The 22,663-nt window shown below is 35.5% G+C and overlaps 1 protein-coding gene across 2 annotated transcripts in view; it reads right to left on the bottom strand.

Annotated features, from left to right (window-relative positions):
• UNC79 (unc-79 homolog, NALCN channel complex subunit) overlaps positions 1-22,663 on the bottom strand; it is a 194,234-nt gene that overhangs the window by 166,386 nt on the left and 5,185 nt on the right. For both annotated transcript variants that reach the window (XM_035728283.1, XM_035728282.1), the window contains exons 2-4: positions 18,275-18,367; positions 13,374-13,429; positions 12,547-12,676 (exon numbers count right to left, since the gene is read on the bottom strand). In XM_035728283.1, coding sequence (XP_035584176.1) covers positions 12,547-12,676; positions 13,374-13,429; positions 18,275-18,367 — 279 coding nt within the window. The remainder of the gene's footprint in view (positions 1-12,546; positions 12,677-13,373; positions 13,430-18,274; positions 18,368-22,663) is intronic.

The following is a 22,663-nucleotide window of genomic DNA, read 5'->3' on the forward strand; positions in this document are numbered from 1 at the left end:
GTGAAATAAGTCAATCAGAGAAAGACAATTGTCATTTGGTTTCACTCATATGTGGAATATAAGAAATAGTGCAGAGGACCATAGGGGAAGGGAGGGAAAACTGAGGGAAGAAATCAGAGAGGGAGACAAACCATGAGAGACTCTTGACTCTAGGAAACAAACTAAGGGTTGCAGAAGGGAGGGAGATGGGGGGATGGGGTAATTGGGTGATGGCCATGAAGGAGGGCACAATTTGATGAGCACTGGGTGTTATATGCAATTAATGAATCATTGAACACTACACCAAAAACTAATGATGTACTATATGTTGGGTAATTGAATTTAAATTTTTTAAAAAAGGCAAACAATCTAATTAATGCTTATGTGAAAGATTTCATCAGGTACTTCATAAAATAAGATATCTGAATGACCAACAAAAATTTGAAGAGATACTCAACATCAGTCATCCAGGAAATGCAAATTAAAACTACAATGAGTTACACACCCACCAGAATAGCTAAAATTCAAAACACTGAGAGTTGCAAGTGTTAGCAAGGGTGTACAGCAACTGAAACTTTCATACATTATTGGATGAAATGTAAAATGGCATAAACACTTTACAGAGCTATTTAGAATTTTCTTATAAACCCTATGACCCACCAATTATACTTCTAGGTATATACCCAAGAGAAATGACTGCATATGCCCACACAAGGTTTGTATAAAATGTTCATAGCAGCTTCATATATATTGGCCATAAACTTGAAACAAACCCAATGTACATGAATATCAGAGTTGAAAAATAAAAACTGGTATATTCATGGAGTGGAATACTTACTTAGCAATTAAAAGAACTACTAATATCCTCAACGACGTAGATTAATCTGAGCAACAGTCTGTGAGTGAAGAAGTCAGACACGAAATCTTTGATCAGACACAAACATACTTTGATCTCCACTTATATGAATCCCTGAATTATATGAATATAGGAAATATATATAAACAGGAGCAAAGACTACATCAAGGTGGAAGAGAGGGCACTGATTAGAAAGAGTCATGCTGTTACTTTCTGGGGGTGATGGAAACATGCTAACATCTTTATCTGGGTGATGATTAAATGAGCATTATACATTTGTCAAAATTGATCCAGCCATATACTTGATACTTGTGCATCTTGCTATATATAAAATATGCCTTAATAAAGTACTATTATCACTAACAAAAGAGAGATAATGCCTGACAATTTCCCAAAACTCAAGAGACACCAAGCCATGAAGTCCTATGAATCCCCCAAAAAGACAAACATAATAATACCACAACTAGATAGTAAAGCTGCTGAAAAATCAAAAAATAAAGAAAACCTACTCTCACCAATGGATAGATCACCCAGACAGAATCAATAAAGGAACAGCAGATTTGAACGCTACAGACCAAATGGACATGATAAACATACACAGAACATTCTATCCAACAACAGTATAATACACATTCTTCTCAAGCACACGTGGAACATTTTCTAAGATAGACCATATATATATAGGGCACACATACATAGATAGACCACAAAACAAGTCTTAGCAAATTCAAGAAGACTGAAATCATACCACATATCTCCTCTAACCACAATGGCACAAAACTAGAAGTCAATAAAAAGAAGAAAAGTGGAAAATTCACAAACACATAGAAATTAAACAACACTCTCTTGAACAATCAATGGATCACAGAAGAAATTGAAGAGGAAATAAAAAAGTTTCCTGAGACAAACAAAAATGGAAACATACCTATGGGATGTGGTAAAAGCAGTTCAAGGAGGGAAAATCATAGCAATAAATGACTACATTAAGAAGCAAGAAAAATCCCAAATAAACAACCTAACTTCACACCATAAGGAACTAAAAAGAACAAAATGAGCCCAAAGTCAGCAAAAGAAAGGAAATAATTAAGAGTAGAGCAGAATAAGTGAAATAAAGAACAGAAAAATAATAAAAAAGATTAACCAAACTAAGAATTGCTTCTTTGAAAAGATAAACAAAACTGGCAAATCCTTAGCTATACTAACCAAAGGAAAAAAGAGGGAAGACCCAAATCAACAAAATTATAAGTGAAAAAGGAGACATTACAACTGATACCACAGAAATAAAAAGGAGCATAAGAGGCTACTGTGAACAACCATATGCCAACAAACTGGACAAACTAGAAGAAATGGAATTAATTTTTAGAAACATACAACTTACCAAGACTCAATCAGAAAGAAATAGAAAATCTGAATAGACTGATTACTAGTAAGGAGATTGAATCAGTAATCAAAAACCTCCCCATGAACAAAAGCCCAGAACCAAATAGCTTCATTGATGACTTTTACCGAACACTTAAAAAAGAAAACACCAATCCTTCTCAAACACTTCCAAAAAATCAGAGAGGTTGGAACACTCCCAAACTCATTTTATGATGCCAGCATTATCCTGATACCAAAACCAGAAAAAGACACTATTAGAAAAGAAAACTACAGGCCAATATCCTTGATTAACATAGATGCAAAAATTCTCAGTAAAATACTAGCAAACCAAATTCAGCAGCACATAAAAGTATTATTTTCCATGATCGATTGGGATTTGTCCCTGGGATACAAGGATCACTCAGCATATGCAAATCAATTAATGTAATATATCACATTAATAGAATGAAAGAAAAAAATCACATATTCATTTCAATAGGCACAGAAAAAGTTCTTGACAAAATTCAACATCTATTTATGATAAAAACTCAAACAAGGCATACAAGGAACAGATCTCAACATACTAAAGGCCATATATGACAAGCCTATAGTTAACCACATACTCAATAATCAAAGGTTGAAAACCTTTCCTCTAAGATCAGGAACAAGACAAGAGTGGCCATTCTCACCACTCCTATTAAACTCAGTACTGGAAGTCCTAGCTAGAGCAATCAGGCAAGAAAAAGAAATAAAAGGTATCAGAACTGGAAAGGAAGAGGTAAAATTATCTCTATTTGCAGATAACATGATATTATATAGAAAATCCTAAAGATGTAACCAAAAATCTGTTAGATCTAATCAATGATTCAATAAAATTGCAGGATGCAAAATTAACATACAACAATCAGTATTATTTCTATACACTAACAATGAATTTTCTGAAAAAGAAATAAAAACATTGATCCCATCTACAATAGCATCAAAAACAATAAAATACTTAGGAATAAATTTAACCAGAGAGGTGAAAAATCTCTATCCAGAAAACTGCAAGACATTAATGAAAGAAATCAAAGACACAAATAAATAGAAAGGTATTGCATGTTCATAGAGTAGAAGAATTAATATTATTAAAATGTCAATACTACCAAAAGCCACCTATAGATTCAATGCAACCCCTATCAAGATTTCAATGGCATTTTCTACAGAAGTAGAAAAAACAGTCCTAAAATGTATATGGAACCATAAAAGACCCCAAATAACCAAAGAAATCCTAAGAAAGGAGAACAAAACAGAAGGCATCACACGTCCTGATTTCAAACTATACTATAAAGCTGTGTTTTTTTTGTGTACTATAGTACACAAAACAGTATGGTATTGCATAGAAACAGACAAATAGACCAATGAAACAGAATCAAAAGCCAAGAAATAAACTGAAGTATATATAGCCAAGTAAATATTTCACAAGGGGTCAATAATACTTCAATGGATAAAAGACAGTTTCTTCAATAAATGGTGCTGGTATAATTTGATATTCACATATAAAAGAATGAAACTGAACCACTATCTTATACCACTCACAAAAAATTAACTCAAAATTTATTAAGGACTTAAATGTAAGACCTGAAACCATGAAACTCTTATTAGAAGACGCAGGAATAAACTCCTTAACATGGGTCTTGGTAATGATGTTTTTGGATACAACACCTAAAGCATAAACAACAAAATCAAAAATAAACAAGTGGGACTACATCAAACTAAAAAGCTTCTGTATGGCAAAAGAAACAACAAAGCGAGAAAACAACGTACAGAATGGAAAAAGTATTTACTTACAAACCATATATCTGATATATATATATAATATATATATCTTATATATATTATATATATATTATATAAAATATATAAAGAGTTCATAGAACTCATTAGCAAAAACACAAATAACCCAATTTTTAAAACGGGCAAAGGACTTGAATAGCTGAATGGACATTTTTTAAAAGCAGATATACAAAAGGCCAACAGGCACAGGAAAATTTGTTCAACATCGCTAGTCGTTGGGGAAATGCAAATTATCTCATCTCACACCTGTTAGAATGGCCATGATCAAACAGACAAGAGATAACAAACACTAGGATGGATGTGGAGAAAAGGGATTCCTTGTACAGTGTTGGGGGGACTGTAAATTGGTACAGCCATTAAGGAAAACAATATGTAGTAACCTTGAAAAATTAAAATAAAACTACCATATGATCCAGCAATTCCACCTCTGGGAATATATCCAAAGGAAATGAAAGCACTAACTCAAAAAGATAGCTGCATCCCCCATGTTTATTGCAGCATTATTTACAATAGGCAAGACATGGAAACAACTTAAGTGTACATCATGGATGAATGAATAAAGAAGTTGTGATATGCACACACAATGGAATATTATTTAGCCATGAAAAATGAGGAAATCCTATCATTTACAACAACATGGATGGACCTTGAAGGCATTATGCTAAATGAAATAGGTCAGACAGAGAAAGACAAATACTGTATGATCTTACTTAAAAAAAAAAAAAAAACTCAGAAAAAGAAGTCAGATGTGGTTACCAGAGGTGAAAGGTGGAGGAAGGGGGAATTGGAGGAGGGTGGTCAAAAGGTATAAATTTTCAGTTATAAGACAAATAAGTACTAGGGATGTGATGTACAACATGATGACTACAGTTAACACAGCCATATGATATATAGGAAAGTTGTTAAGAAAGTAAATCCTAAGCATTCTCATCACAAGGAGAAATTTTTTTCTTTTCATCTTTCTTTTCTTTATATTGTATCTATTATGAAATGCGGGATGTTAGCTGAAGCTGTCATGATAATCGCAATATATGTAAATCAAATCATCATGCTGTATGCCTTAAACTTATACAGTGATACATCAATTATTTCTCAATAAAACTGGAAAAAGATATTTTTTTAAAATTTCAACCAAGTAGAAAAAAAGAAAATTTTTCTAAATAAAGAAAGGCAGTTTGGGGCACCTGGGTGGCTCAGTCAGTTAAGCATCTGCCTTCGGCTCAGGTCATGATCCCAGGGTCCTGGGATCAAGCCCCACATTGGGCTCCCTGCTCCGCGGAAAGCCCGCTTCTGTCTCTCCCTCTGGTGCTCCCCCTGCTTGTGTGCTCACTCACTCTCTCTCGCTCTCTCTGTCAAATAAATAAATAAAATCTTAAAAAAAAAAAAAGGCAGTTTACTTTCAAAAGAGCAACAATGATAGCTGACTTCTCAAAAGAATCAATGAAAATGAAAAGATCATGAAATACCTTCAAACTGTGAAAATAAAATCACTGTCATAGAATTCTATATACTGAGAAAATAGCTTTAAAAAATCAAGTCAAAACAAAGATATTTCAAACAAACACCGAGAAAATTTATCCCCAGCAGAAGGGCACTAAAGGAAATACAGAAAAGTTATTATTAAGGAAAAAATAAATAAAGCCCAGATGGGAGCTTAGAAATATAAAAAGAAAAAAAGCACCAGAAAAAAGAAAATTGAATGAATAATGACTTCAAAGAACAATAATTACATGTTTTAAAATTATAAAAAATAGAGCATAAAAGTATAGATGGAAGTTTGGAGGGGGCAAAAAAAATGTTAAAGTCTTCTATCATTTTACAGGAAAAGGCTAAAAGTACTATTTTATACTAGACATTGATAAGTCCAGAATGCCTGGTATAATCTCTAGGGTAAAGATTAAGAGAATACAGAAGACTGAGTAACTCAGTAAGACAGAATGCTTAAATATGCTCATTCAGTGCAAAAGAGGCAAAAAAGAGAAAAAAGGAAACACAAAAGAGGCAGGAGAAATAAAAAGCAAACAGAAAAATGGTGGATTTAAAATCAAATATGCCAGTAATTAGATAGATAGATAGATAGACAGACAGACAGATATGAACTAAGTGCTCCAAATAAAAGGCAAAAATCATAAAAATTGAGTTTAAAATATAGAACTGCATGCTGCTTACAAGACACATGAAAATATAAGAATATAAAATAGTTGAAAAAAAAAGGGTGGACAGTTAAACTATGCAAACACTCATGAAAGCTGGCATATCTATATTAGTCTAAGACAAAGTAGATTTTAACACAAATAAACATTACTAGAGATAAAAACATGCATTTCATAATGGTAAAGGTTTCAATTCACCAGAAAGATGTTGCATTCTAAATTTGTATGCAGTCTTCAAACTTATACAGCAAATACTGATAGAACTACAGGGAGGAATACACAAATCCACAATCATAGTAGGAGATGTTTAAATTCTATTCTTAGTAACCAGGAGAAGAAAAAGACAAAAATACGTAAAGATATAGAAGATTTAACTACACAATTAAGAAATTTTATTTTACATATATAGAACACAATATCAAACAACTGCCAAATACAAAGGTTTTTTTTTTTTTAAGTACACAGAACATTAAAAAATGACCACAGGCTCAACCCTAAAAAAAGTGTAAAAAGTGTTAAAGGAATGAAATAATTCAAAGTATGTTGTCTGGCCACAGAGACATCAAGCTATAAATCAATACAAAACTTCACAAGGAAAATCCCCATATGTTTAGAAATTAATCATCATCCTTCTAAACGGGTCAAAGAAGAAACCATGAAGGAACTTAAAACTCAGCATAGCACAGCAGGTTTTAGCCAGTGCAGTTAAGTCAATAGACATAAAGACTTAAGGACTGAAGAGGAGACATTAAACTGCTATTATTCAGCAATAATATAACTGCACACATGAAATTTTTTTTAAACTTCAAATAAATTATTAGAATTAAAAAGTGATTTAGCAAGGTTGCTGGATACAAGATCAATATACAAGAATTAATTGCATGTCTACATACTAGCAATGAAGAGTTAGAATAAGTAATTTATTAAAGATACATCATTGACAATAACATCAAAAAATAAATACCTAGGAACACACTACATGAGATATAGGCAAGTCATCTACAGAAAACTATAAAGCAGCACTGAAGGAAACTAAAGAAAGCCTAAATAAATGAGATATACTTCTAGCACATGGACTGGAAGATTCAATACTATAATGATGTCAGTTCCCCAAACTGATCTATAGATTCAAGGCAATCTCCATAAAAATTCTAATAGTTTAGATGTGTGTTTCTGTGTGTTTAATTTAGCAAATAGCTAGGAATAATCATGAAAGAGGAAGAAGAAAATAAGGAGGAGGAGAAAGAACAGGAAGAGAGAAAGCAGAGAGAGACAATGAAGAGAACAGCAATTACAACAAGGTAGAAAGACCCGCACTGAAGGATATAAAGTTTTATTATTAAACTATATTAATTCAGACAGTGTGGTTTTGGGAAAAGGAAAAATATACCAATTAAACTAAGTAAAGAATCCAGAAAGAGAACCATCCTTAAATAGACACCTGATTTATGACAAAAATGGTACTAGCAGTAAGAAAAGGGAAATCTTTTCAATAAATGATGTTGAGTCTACTGATTATCCATAGAAGAAAAATATTGACCCTTACCTCACACCATACAGAAAAATTAATTTTAGATACATCTAAATGTACAAGGTAAAAAACAAATATTCTAGAAGATAACAAAGAATAATATCATAACTTTGGTATAGGGAAAGATTTTCTTAGGATATAAAGAAAAAGATTGCTAATGTGATTACATTAAAATAAGAACTTCAGCTCTTCGAAAGTCATCATTTACAGAGTAAAAAAAATAAGAAAAGATATTTTGCAACATATGTTATTGACAAAGACTATATAAAGATACCCAAATAGCCAATAAATACATGAAAAATTGCCCAACTTCATTAGTAATCAGGGAAATGCAAATTATAGCCACAGTAAGATACTTCAACATCCCTTGAAAATTGCTAAAATTCTGAAAACAAAATAAAGTATTGCCCAAAATGTGGAATATAGACAAAAAGAACTCTCATATACTGGTAATGGGAGTATAGATTAGTACAACCCTTTTTGGAAAACTGTTTGCAAACAAAATTAGATATATGCAGGGGAGGGGGAGATGAAAAAAATTAGATATATGCATACCCTCTGATTCAACAATTCCACCCTCTGCATATACCTAACAGAGGTGTGCGCATGCGTGCATAGAAGGACGAACATCCATAGAAGGATGTTCACAGCAGAATTACTTGTAACAGCCAAAACGCAGGAACCCAAATATCTATTAATAGTAAAATCAATACATCCACTGAGGTACATTCATTTTGTAGAATATATATATAGCAATAAAAATGAATGAAACACAGTTATGCTCAACCCATAGACAAATCACACACACACACACACACACACACACACACGCACGCACGCACATGCACATGTGTGTGCGCACAAACATACAAATAAATAATATATGATTCCATTTATATACAATTCAACAATAGGCAAAACTAATCTTTGATGTTGGAAGTCAACTTAGTGGTTACTTTTGGGATAGAAGGAGAAGGTAATCATGGTGGTAAACATGGTGGAGGATGTTCCCCGTAATTTGTGTGTTTTTCCACATGCGTATAACGTACAAATTTAAAAGGTTTAAAACACTTTTTAAAGCTTGTGGAAATAAAATAACAAAAAGATAAACAAGAACTCAATAATGGAGAAGTTGCAACATAAAAGGTAGAACTTCTGGCACATGTATACAACTCAAGAATCCAACAGTACTAATATAAAGTTAGGTATCTGGTAGCCTAGACCAAAGTCTAACCTTGTAGTGCTTATCTTTAGTTATTCTTTACCACGTTTGCAACAAACTGTCTTGGAAATGTATCTTGTGCCACATCTTTTGGTTCATAGTTCAGACAGAAACTATACAACAACTGGTGCTGATCTAAATTATTTACTAGTTGAGACACAGTCACCAAAAAAAGGCTAAATAATTTCTTTCTCCCCCCACAGAAGCAGAGCTTTATAGAACAACATAATGGCTATTTCCATTGCCAAGAAACTTCCTGTAATTTTTGCATCTTTAAGACTCATACTTAATGACCAAAATAACTGAAGTAGTTTTTGTTCTTGATAAATAGCAATAAGCCCAAAAGAGGCAAACACTGTAGATTACCAAATCCTCAGTGTTTGATCTTCTTCATATAAGCTCTAATTATTCCTATGTTACTATGCTTAAAAAGCAACAAATAACTTATATACACATACATGTACAGTTAAACTAATGGTCAATTACTAACAATTATTAAATCTACATGGCTATTAAGTGTGTTCATAGTATTATTCTTTAAACTTTTCTGTATTTTAAAAATGTCACAATAGAAGCTTGGGATGGAAACCTTGTATAATTATATACAATATGAACTCCTTTTGTTTTAAAATATGCATCAAAAAAACTAGAGAGAAATATACCAAAATGTTAACACTGGTCATTTCTAGGTAGCAATATTTTTTTCCTTATTATATATTTCTATAATTTTTCTAAAAGTAAAGTTTCCTTTTAAAAAAATTAATTTTACTTTTTAAAAAAGAAATAAATCATTCAGAAAGTATATAAAAGTTGCTGGTCCCTAAGAAAGTATTTTATCTTTGAGTTTCCAAGCCCATAAAATTCTGTATCCATATAATTTTTATCATTAAGAATAATGTATATTTAGAGTTGGAGTGACATCTAAATACTGATGATACCCTTCAGTGCATATTTCACTGTGGCAGACATTGTAGAAAATTTCTAATGCTCCAGCTAAAGTTTAACAAAAGAACTGAATTGACAGAAGTGATGTCATACTGTTAGAACAGGAAAATATGGCTTTTCAATGAAGATAATCTAAGTTCAAATTCAAGCTGTGTTCCTTTATTATCTGTGTGAATTTAGGGATGTCACTCAAATTCTGTGTCCCACTCATCACCTGCAACATTAAAACAAGAAAATCTACCTCTCAAGATTTTTTTTTTTTTTTGAGGACTGAGAAAATGTCTATAAGACCCAATAGGATGCTTGGTCCATAACTGTGTTCAGATGGGAAAAGGCTAAAATATTGAGATAGAAGCAACTAGAACAATGTCTGACAAACAGCCAGTGCTAGATAAATAGTAATATATGGACCAGAACGATTGATTTTTTTCCAATGATCTCTTGTTTCCTGTACAGAATGCCATGATCCACTAAAATGGGGATTCCAAGAGAGTTGCTTCCCCAGGACCTTGGACAGTACCTGGCAGGTAGCAGGACATAATGCCACACGGTTGAAAGAATGGAAGTGGGTGGAGGTATGATCACAGGAATGGACAGAAGGATGGATGCCAGTAGACAGAGACATCTTGTTCAGGTAGGCCAAGAGAAGAAGAAAGAGTCGCTCTGATCTTTGTAGGCATAGACTGAGCTATTCTGGGGAGAGAGGTTCGGCTGGCTCTTCCCAGAGGGTACTGTCACAGGAGTAAACGGAAGCCACTGTCAGTTTGCGAGGCTTCTGGGATATTCTGAACAGACAAATCTCACTGTGTTGGTTTCTCCCTTTAAAACCTGTCGGTGGTTTCCCAATTCCTTCACAGGCCCTGCCAGGCTTTCTGCTTATCTCTAGCTGCTCTCCTCCTGTCACTCCATTGTCTGGCTACACATAACATTTTCCAGTTCCTAAATGGGATCATGCTATCTCTGGCCTCCAAGTCTGAACCCATGCTATTCCTTCTGCCTCAAATCTACATTTTATCCACTCATGATTCACTCTCCCTTTGACATCCAGAGTGTGCATTATCTTTCAGGTATCGGCTTACCTGTCACTCACTTGAAAACCTTCCTTGACAACTTAACCCTCCCCAAACCTGCCCACCATCATGGGAGTTCAGAGGCCCCTGCTGCATATTTCCACAGGTCTCTGTATTTGTTCTACCTTAGTACTTACTACACTATAAAATGGTTTCCTGGTCTTTTCCAGAAAACTGGAATGTACATGCCAAGATATTAGTGATTTGGGTCTGCTTTTTTTCATTGCTTTACCACTCAGTGGCTAGAATAACACCTGGCTAATAGTAGACAGTTCATAAATATTTGTTGAGTAAGTGACTCAATTTCCATCTCCAAATTGCATTAAGCTCCATGGGGTCTGGTTCTGAATTGGTTCTTACATCATCAAGAAATAGGCCTGGCTCATAAAAGAAACTCTTCAAATATTTATCAAGTAAGTAAATTTCATTTGATACCAGTTCTCCATTCATATATCATGTAAATGCTTATTTCAGGGATCTACTGAGAAGAAGTTGAATATTTCAGTCATTTCATCTATGTTATTAATCTTCCAACTTTTTTCCTGCTTTTACAAATTATCCACTTAGCAACACTTAAGCATTCCCTACTATCCATGATTTAAAATGCCAGTGATACCAATTTCCATTTGTTAAAAAGGTACTATTTACCTTCATTGTTTTAATTAACATTATTGCTACCAGTAAAGCCAATATTATTTGTTCTGAATTTAGAATAAGCCCACCAAAGACCAATAAAGCCCAAAAAACAGGTGTTAATATCTCTAACATTTTGCTTTAATCAGGAACATAAATCAGACACCTGAATTAAATTAAATCCCCTTTGAACCAGCTCAAATCACCTTTGGAAAGACAATACCAAGAAAGGAGATTCTCAGAGCATCAGTGCAGAATCTCACAATAACTCAAATAAAAGCTAACCTTGCCAAAATATCCCCCTCGCCTATTTTCATAAAAATATATAGACAACTAAATGGGGGGAGAGGGTAGTCAGGGGCATCAGAAACTCCGTCAGCCATAGGTTCCCTCTTTGATTTTACAATATGTAAACATAAACAACACATAGGACCTGACACTTGTTTGTTTTTTGGTACGTGTAAGCCTTTACATTCGAATTCAATGTCTATTTCTTAGTTATTAGTTATACAAATATGCACTGATTGTTGACTCTTCCTGTCCAACTAGACAGGAAGGGTCACTTAATTTTTATTTAGCATATGAACTGGTAATGTCAAATATGCAAGTCTTCTTATCCAAGCAGAATTAGCCAGTTGGGGTTTTGCCAAATGGTGGGCAAATCTGCAGCAACACCCACTGTTCACACGTCTGATTAAGGTTAGCAATAGTTAGAACCCCAGTCCAGGTGTATCGCAAGCAAGACTGAGACTTGGGCAATTTGCTATGGTGTCATAGAGGCTCTTGAAATCAATTTTCATCCATGTATTTTATACCACCCAGTTTCAGAAAGGGTTAATGACAATATCTAAAGGCATATAAATAAAAATCCAGCCAGATTTTAAAAAAAATAAGAAATCGGTAAGGTAAATGTGGCATAAGATAAATAAAAATGGGGCATGACAGGGTTATTTCCTCCTTACCTGTGTACTGCAAGCCCCTGTATTCACTTATTGCCCCAGGAGGCTTTAAATTGGGCCAGTAATGGAACAACATTTGCACAGCTGGAGGTTTCACCTGTGAAGGCCCGTAGGCTATTACATACAAAAGATCCTAGAGGAAGCAGGAAGCGTACTTTGACTTAGCATCATCAAATAAAGATGAAAATCGTTCATTCAACATTACCAAAGCAGTGTAAAATCCAATAGAAGCGTTGAGTGGTTCCTTCCCCACCCCCCACCCCGCCCCCGGCATCTCATCATCCAGGTGTGCTTCTCAGATGAGATCATATTAAAATATCATTTTTTATTATTTATTTATGGGTCCTGTAAATAAGCACCTCCCCTCCCTTCCAAGTAAAGATCAAACTACACTGTCTTTTAACAAATTCTTCTCTACTCCAGGTTAATGTTAAAAGAGAACTTTAGAATAGCATGAACCAGTTTGCCAAACACTGCATTTTTCACATATTTTCCTAAAACCCATTTCTTAACAATCCACATCTCCTATTTGAAAGAAGACAGGTTCTCGAGCAACATTTCGAATGAAATAAAATTGCCATGTAATATAGTATTTGCTAAATTCTAAGAATAAGAGCTATCCAATTACTTTTTCTGTCAGGCCACTGTGTTCTTCAAGTATCATTTCTGCTTTAAATAATAAATTAACCAGGAAGGAAACAATTCCAGGTCCTGCCACATCAAAATAAAAAGACATCAATAAATTCGACCTGTTTTAATAGGCAAAATATTTTCACTCCATTATATAAAATGGGTTTGTGGCTATGAGTTAAATTTGGCCCAAAACTTACTTTCCAGACTTCTTGCTTATATTTCATGAGGCATTCCAATAATTGACAATGATACACTGTAAGGAAGAAAATATAATTTGAACACAAATTATAAACATCAGATAAAATATCCTTTGAGATATAATAATATATTAGTAAGACTTTTTATCTAATCATCAAATTAGAAGTGACTTATTTCCGAAAGAATGAAACTGGACCACTATCTTTACCCGTACATAAGAATAAACTCAAAATGGATTAAATGTGAGACCTAAAACCATAAAACTTTTAAAAGAAAACATAAGCAGTCATCTCTTGCACATGGGCCTATGCCACATATTTATGGAAAGGTCTCCTCAGGGAAGAAAACAAAAGCAAAAATAATCTATTGGGACCACACCAAAATAAAAAGCTTTTTTTGCACAGCAAAGGAAACCATCAACAAAACAAAAAGGCAATCTACCAAATAGGAGAAGATATTTGCAAGTAATATATCTGATAAGGAGTTAATATCCAGAACATATAAAGAATTTACACAATTCAACACCAAAAAAAAAAAAAACAAATAATCTGATTAAAACATGGACACAGGACCTGAACAGACATACAAACAGCCAAGAGACACATGAAAAGATGCTCAACAGCACTAATCATCAGGGAAATGCAAATCAAAACCACAGTGAGATACGTACGACCTCTTATCAGTCAGAATGGCTAATGTCAAAAAGACAGGAAATGACAAGTGTTGAATGTAGAGAAAGCGATGCCTGGGTGGCTCAGCTGATTAAGCATCTGCCTTTGGCTCAGGTTGTGATCCCAGGGTTCTGGGATCGAGTCCCACATCGGGCTCCTTGCTTAGCAGGGAGTCTGCTTCTCCCCCTGCCTGCCACTCCCCCTGCTTGTGCTCTCTCTCTCTTTTTCTGACAAATAAATGAATAAAATCTTTAAAAAAAAAAGAATGTAGAGAAAAAGGAACACTTCTGTACTGTCGGCAAGAATGTAAATTGGTACAACCCCTGTGGAAAACAATATGGAGTTTCCTCAAAAAATTAAAAATAGAAAAATACCATATAATCCAGTAATTCCACTATGGGTATTTACCCAAAGAAAACAAAAACACTAATTCAAAAAGATATGTGCAACCCTATGTTTATTGCAACAGTATTTACAATAGCCAAAGTATGGAAGCAGTCTACGTGTCCATCAAGAGCTGAATGGATAAAGAAAAGGTGGTATATCATATATAAAGTGGAACATTACTCAGCCATAAAAAAGAATGTAATCTGGCCATTTGTGACAACATGGATAGACCCAGAGGATATTACACTAAGTGAAATAAGTCAGACAGGGAAAGACAAATACCTTATGATTTCATTTACATGTGGAATCTAAAAATCAAAACAAACGAACAAACAGAAACAGACTCATAAATACAGAGAACAAACTAGTGGTTGGCAGAGGGAAGGTGGGTGGGAGGATGGGCAAAACAGGTGAAGTGGATTAAGAGGCAGAAACTTCCAGTTATAAAATAAATAAGTCACAGAAATGAAAAGTACAGCACAGAGAATACAGTCAATAATATGGTAATAATACTGTATGTGACAGATGGTGACCACACTTATTACGGTGAGCACTGAATAATGTACAGAATTGTCAAATCACTAACTCATACACCTCAAACTAATATAATTGTATGTCAGCTATACTTCAATAATAAAATTTTTTAATAATAAAAATTGTCAATAAAATTAAAAATGACTTATTTCCTTATAGTATTCATACATTTCAAAAATCATGTAAGCCCTTGACTTTATCAAGCTTTTTACTAAGATCCTTCATCTTTTTAACAAAAGAAATATTAAGGACAATCCCTAGTAATAATAATTATATAATATAAACTTACATCAATGTAATCAAGAACTACACAGGGGGGGAAAAAATGCCTAATAGCAACATTTACTGAGTGTTCATTATGTGTCAGGTATTGTGCTAAAAGCCTTACACATATTATCTCATAACCACCATGTTGCAGTGAGGAAACCTACTTAGCTTAGTTTCCTATCTTGCTCAAGTTTAGACAGATAGCAAATGAAAGACTGATGGATTAGCACGGGAGTCTTTCATCACTCAGGCACCAAGTCGACCTCGTTGAGGAATTCTTAGAAGCTACGAAACAGCAAGCTTCTTTCATTTGCTCATGTTTACTTGGGGAAAAAAGATACCTCCACCAAGTTAGACACCTGTTTTATATCTTCCCGAATCTGTCATCCAACCCTGTCATAGCCCTGAAGCAGGTTTCACTTTAGTCACTGATGACCTCTATGTCATTCAACTCAGCAGACATACTTCAGTCTGCCTTTTACTTGACCTTCAGCAGCATTCAGTGCTGCGGACTCCTGTCTCCTTTTCAAAACACTCTCTTCCTTCGACTTCATGACTAACACTCTCCTATTACTTGTGGCAGACACTGTTGTTGCTACTCAACTGCTATCAACAACCCTTCTTCCTTGTCCATCCCCCAATGCACAGACCACAAAGCAAGATACTTCCTCAGACCCCCATGGAGCTAGCGATGGCTGTGTGACTCAGTTCTGGCCAGTAAGACAGTACAGATGTTCCAGGCCACTTTCTCTTTCTCCATATGTCTGTCACACAAACCCAGTTCAGAGCAGTCCCCTGACTGCCCCATGAACAGACCTGGAGAGTCCCTTTGTGTAAACTGCTTGCCCTCCCAGATTGCCACCCCCCACTTACCCTATCAATCAAAACGTTATCCATATTTTAAGACCCATACTTTGCTCAAGGGGCACAAAGATTTCTCTGATCATTTCAATCCATAGAGTTCTCTCCATCTGATGAATTAATACTACCTATAGTATTTATTTTGTACTTTTCACATACTACCTTACATTGTAAATTAATGATTTATGTGAATATGCTTAATACTTCCAAAGAGACATAAGCTCCATAGCAAGCACTATGCCTTACGCTTCTGGGTGGTTTTTCACAATGTCTAGCTCAGAGCCGTGAACAAAGGACTTAGTTAGTTGAACAAGGTCTGTGCACCACCCTTGATATGCCATGGGCTACAAGGACCAAGATGCTACTTGCTGCCTCCCCACAAAAATTCAAAGAAAATGGAGCCCTACCACTGGGTCCCTGAGACCCCCCTGGTGGGTATCACCTCACTCTTGACACTTTCCCACAACACAACACTAGTTGTGGGTCCCAAATGTCATTTTTAGCATGGAAGAGCTGGCTACCAACATTCTCCATGAACAGATGAAGATACAGATTTGGAAATAAAAGAAGTAATGCAGTCTGATCATAGTGGTTCCCAGCAAAACACTCGAATCCAAGAAGAAAATGGCAGATCATAGCGATTTGCATTGCTCTTTATTGAGCATTTACAATATGCCCGTCCCTATGCAAGGCAAGCACCTGACATACACCAAACTCATCAAACGCTCATGACATGTTAGGCACTATAGGAATAGTTATTCCCACTTCAGAAATGAGGAAACTTGATCTTAGGGAAGTTGACAGTTAACACTAACTGGCAATTTTCTGGTGAGCTCAGACATGAACCCACAGACCTCTAACCTCAAAGCACATGATTTTAGGCCCCCTGCTTTACTGCCTCCCAACTTAGAAACTAGGACCAAAGCCTCAGGAGGAAACTTCAACTTACTAGACTCCAAATGAAGGGTGTTTTGGAAATACAATATATAAGAAATATAAATGACATTTTGAGGGTCCTCTAAGCCAGAGTGAGATATGAGATAGAACTTCCAAAAATTATATATTTGAATTACTCATACAATGACTCAATTACTCAAGGCACTTCATATTTAAAGGGTAACACTCCAAACAAAAAAGCATTAAGATTTAAACATGAAACATTCTTTCTGGGGCACCTGAGTGGCTCAGACTCTTGGTTTCGACTCAGGTCATGATATCGGGGTCATGGGATCAAGCCCTGCCCTCAGGCTCTGCGTTCAGCACAGAGTCTGCTTGAGATTCTCTCTCCCTCTCCATCTGTCCCTCCTACCCTCTTACTCTCACTCTCTCTCAAACAAATAATCTTTTTTTAAAAAATGAAACATTTTTCCTCACCCTGTGTCAAAAACTTAATTATTATTTATAATGTAATTAAGTAGAAGGCTGAAAACAGTGCCACCAAATTTGTTCACTTTCCAAATCAACAATAAATGAAAATTAAAACTGAGTTCACATCTTAGCATGTGATGCCAACAGTCAACCCCTTTTTAGGTCAGTTTCCCAAAGTTCCTATGTAATTATACTGATGAACGGAAATGAAACCTGTCCAAATCACTACTTATTGAAGAAATACAAGTCAAAACAATATATTATTTTTTGTCTGTCTAACAGAATATAAATTTTACAGTACTTGATGACAGGTTACAATGTACTCTCATATATAATTAGTGACACTACTAAAATTTTTTCAAGTCCCTTAATTCATTAATCCCTCTTTTATGAATTTATTCTAAGGAAATAATCAGAAAAATAGTAAAAAAAATTATGCTCAAGGATACCTGTGTGACATTAGAGTAGCAAATTCACAAAATATTAACAGTGGTTATCTTTAATCATTAGAATCCCAGTGATTTTTATAGTTCTAATTTAACTTATTCCTATACACTTGTACTCAATTTCTAATCAATGTCCTAAAATTATGTCCCCAAACATTCTAAAAATATCACTAGCCAGTAAGATTACTGCTAATAACAAAGACAAGGGGACGTTATTTCAACTCAAAAGTCTGTCTTGTAACACATCTCCTTTGGTCTATCCACCAAGAGGAGGTCTTCTCACATGAGAATTTCTAGCCTACTCACTTCATATCTTCTTTAATAATTGTTTTTGAAATTAATCAAGCCACTCGAATTTCCACTGACCTGGGTTGGATGTGTATTGCATTGCAATCATTAGCATGGATGATGCAGACAGATTAACGTGGGCAGGAACGCCTTCTCTCCTTGAAGAACCCACTGAAACAAAACATTATTTCATTAGATACAATTAATCTATATATATAATGCTTATTTTGCACATAGTGTGAGAGCTGGGAAGATACTTTTTTAAAAAAAAGTCTCAACCAATTCAATGGCTGTTTTGCACAAATAAAACCACAAAAATCTGGCCTAGCATAGAAATGCCGCAACTGTCATCATCAATGGCAAACATTTTGTGAGAATCTACAAGAAGCAGAAACAGTGCCAGAGGTGATGTAACGGCTTTATCAGAGATGTACTTAGATGTGATCTCTGCTCCCAAGATGTTTATACCTAGGTGGAAAAGAAAGGAAAAACAAAATCTTCCACGTGCCCTAAAGGAATGTCGAAGGTTATCCCAATAAAAGTAAAAATACGCAATGAATCATGGAACACTACATCAAAAACTAATGATGACTGTATGATGACTAACATAAATAACATAATAAAATTAAATTAAATTTAAAAAAACGTAAAAATAAAAGGTGTATTTATTTTGAACCTAACTTGAATGTGTTAACTTTTAGAAAGGCAGATGAAATAATAGTCTGCTTATAATGGGGACCTTATTAATTCAGTCACACATAGAAATTTCAAATCACGTTATTATAAAAAATTATATATTAACTTAAAAATTATTTTCAACTCTCACAGATCATGAAACAGTTTTATTCAAACCTTCACATGTAAGTCATCAGCAGCATCTCCATCACCATGAGAATAACTTTTTTAGCTTTCCAGAGCTTACCATCTCCATATCCAACTGAGTTGTTTGAAAGAAAGCACTTTTTGAATCTGTGAATAACACTGTCACTGAACATTTTATCCTGTGCCACAAGTATTCAGTTACAAAGCAAGCTGGTTTCTTCCAAACTCATCTTACAGCTGTGTATCCATGGTCTCCACATGATAACCACTTACATCCTGCTTTTAAGACATCCTTAAGTGGCTTGTTTACAATGACATCCAACACTATATTATATTTCTTTCTCTCTCCTTTTTAGTGGCATATCAGGTAACTCCAAGTAGCATTCAAAACTAACACCGATGGAGGTCATTCAAGATCATACTCCAGAAAGTTGTTGTCTCCAAAGAGTACTTTATTATTCTAACCAGTAATTGAGAGAGGGTCCACATGGGAGAAGCTTTAAAATTACTCAAATATAAAATGAATTCCTTTTCTCAGGGATAATTGCAGAAGTAGGAGAAACCTCTTCTTATAGTTAGGCTTGTGTGACAAATTGTCAAGAAAGCATGAACAGAATGGTGTCCCGTGAGTATGACACCCTCCATTAGCCAACTCTCAATGTCCTACACACAATGGAGAAAACCACTTAATGTGGGCAACAACAAAAAAGCAGATGACCCACAAATCTGCTTTATTTTATTTTATTTTACATTAAAGTGCAGTACATGGAAATAATATCTCACCTCCATCCATAAAGAATAAGGCAACTTATAATAAAACACATGTATGAAAGAACCATTAAAACATGAATATAAGATTTGTCATATAATAAGAGGGAAAACACAGAAAATTTAACATGATTCTATTCTTTTCTTCGCATGAAAGACTTTGAGCGCCACAACAGAAATAAGCAAGCAAAAAACTAAAACAGAGGTATCATTAGTTTTATTCAGGTTCCATTTCCCTGAATTTGCTTTTATTAATCACTTGCAGCTGGGCTGCTTCTACCCCACCAAGCAGGCGAGAGTCGGGTAGATAAACTAGTTTGGCTGTGCAATATAAATGAGTATTAATAATTATACAAAGATATGCAGATCAGGTCAATGCTCTTAGATGGTAAAGTTGGTCAATCAAGTGTGATTAATCAAGTAAAGAGAACTTTGAGTCAAATCCTAAAGAACAAGATGCAGTTGTTCTCAGACTTTAGCCAGGGAGCTTGTTCAAATTCAGCTTTAGGGCTCATATCTAGAATCTAACTCTGTCAGTTTGGAAGCAGAAAAGCTTTAATAAGCACATCAAGTGGTTGGGTTTTTTTTTATTTTGTTTTGTTTTTTTAATTTATTTGACACAGAGAGAGAAAGAAAGCAGAAGCAGGGGGAGCAGCAGAGGGAGAAGCAGGCTGCCTCCCTGCTGAGCCGAGAGCCCCATGAGGCTCCATCCCAGGACCCTGGGATCATGAACTGAGCCAAAGGCAGTCACTTAACCAACTGAGCCACCCAGGCACCCCACATCAAGTGGTGTTGACGCAGGTGGGCCCTGAGCCTGGTGGCAGGAGCATCACCAGAGGGGAAATAAGAAAGGTATCCAGGTGTGGGAGGGAGAACTGCGTGGCCCTTTGCCCTTTGTTTAAGGGGGTGTGGGGGTTGGGGAAGGAAACTCTTATCTCTGACATACTGGAGGAAAAATAATTACATATATTTAAATAATTATATACATATACATATATATGATCCTCTTGGGACAAGGGTTTTTACCTTTGTTGAAATTCATCTGAAACTTTTTAATAACAAACGTTTCTAAAAAAAAAAAATAAAAACTATAAAGGGAGCCTGAGAATCCCTGTGCCTGGAGGCCTTTAAAAATGGGAGAAATGCCCAAAATGTCTCAATGATTTAGGTGAGGTCTATTTGGAGAAGAGCCCAAATGGCTCAGTGACCTTTGGCTGTCTCTTTTACCCCTACAAATCCATGCTCTCCCTCAAGTGTGGTCAACCACAAAGCCAAAAGCATTCCCCTGGCTCAAGCCCTAGGAAACTGGCTCCAGCACCTCTATAAACAGACAGTGCCTTGCAGTTGCTTAGCCTTCTAACAGACTGAATAAAATCACTGCAATTCTAATTAATAAACATGCACAGGCACACATGATTTATTGAATCTTGGTAAAAAGGCATGCATGATGTAAACAGATGTGCAGCTTGTCCCCATGAGGGTATATAAAGCCAAAGCTACATACAATGGAAGGAAGAAGAGAATTAATCAAAATAAGAAAATTTTACACTTAATATTGTGCTCAGGAAATATAATTACAAGTTTTAAGACCTATTTCTTGATTCTCCTGGCACCACCAGAATAACCATTATCAGCATCCCTTTCCTCTATGAGCAATAACAATTCCTTAATCTGTTCCTGCATTTTATAGTTCCTATTGTACTATCATGTATAGCTCTTATATGATTCTCACCAAAAGAAATAAATAAGTAGGGGTGCCTGGGTGACTCAGTCGATTACATGTCCAACTCTTGATTTCACTCAGGTCATGATCTCACGGTTGTGAGATCCAGCCCGTGTCAGGCTCCATGCTGGGTGTGGAGCTGCTTAAGATTCTCTCTCTCTCTCCCTCTCCCTTCCCCCCACGCTGCCACCGCTTGTACTGTCTCTCTCTCAAATAAATAAATAAATAAAGCTTAAATAAATAAATATATGGGGAAAGCCATTTTATAAAAAGGAATCAGACTATTTGCATGAGAGCACCAACTTAATTATTAGAACTACAGCCCAAGTCACTTGACTTCACAGGCAATGTTCAAAATTCACTTAAAAATTCAATATTTTTTCCATACCTCCTACGTACCAGGCATTGTCTCTAGAGACAGCCATAAACAAGACAGGCAAGCCGTTGTCCTTATGGAGCTTAAATGCTCAAGCTATGCCATCCAATATGGTAGCCACTAGCCACATGTAGCTATTTAAATTTAAGTGAATTAAACTTCAATTAAATTACAAAGTCAGTTCTTCAGTCTCATTAGATACATTTCAAGTGCTCAGGTGCCCTGTGTGGCTAGTGTATTAGCACAGAAATTTATAAAACATTTCCATCGTTGCGGAAATTTCTACAGACAATGCCATTCTAGAGGAACAGGCAAACAACCGTGAAGAAATACAAAGCAGGGCAAAGGGATAGGTGGAAAGTGATGGAAGGTTCTGTTTCAGTTTGAGGGTAGGGAAGGGCATCTCAAAAGATAAGACATTTGAGCTGAGACCTAAAGAGAGTGAGGAAGAATGATAGGACCATTTGGGAGAAGGCCTCCTGAGACAGAGGAAAATCCTCGTGTCTTTACGGAATTGCAGAATGGCCAATGCAGACTGCACGGAGTGAACACTGACGGGGCAGTAATGAAGTAACAAAGTCGCAGCAGTAGCCAGAGCACAGAGGGCCTTGTGGGCTAAGGAAGGACGCTGAATTTGATTGGTCAGAGTGACGGAATGTGATGTAGGAAGTGACGTGGTCTGGTTTACGTGTTCGGAGCTTAGCTCTGGCTGTTGGGTGGAAAACAACTGTAGGGTTGCTAAGAGTAGAAGCAGGGAGACCAGTTCAGAAACTACTAG

This window comes from Zalophus californianus, chromosome 6 (genome assembly GCF_009762305.2).
Source record: "Zalophus californianus isolate mZalCal1 chromosome 6, mZalCal1.pri.v2, whole genome shotgun sequence".
Classification (NCBI taxonomy): Eukaryota; Metazoa; Chordata; class Mammalia; order Carnivora; family Otariidae; genus Zalophus; species Zalophus californianus.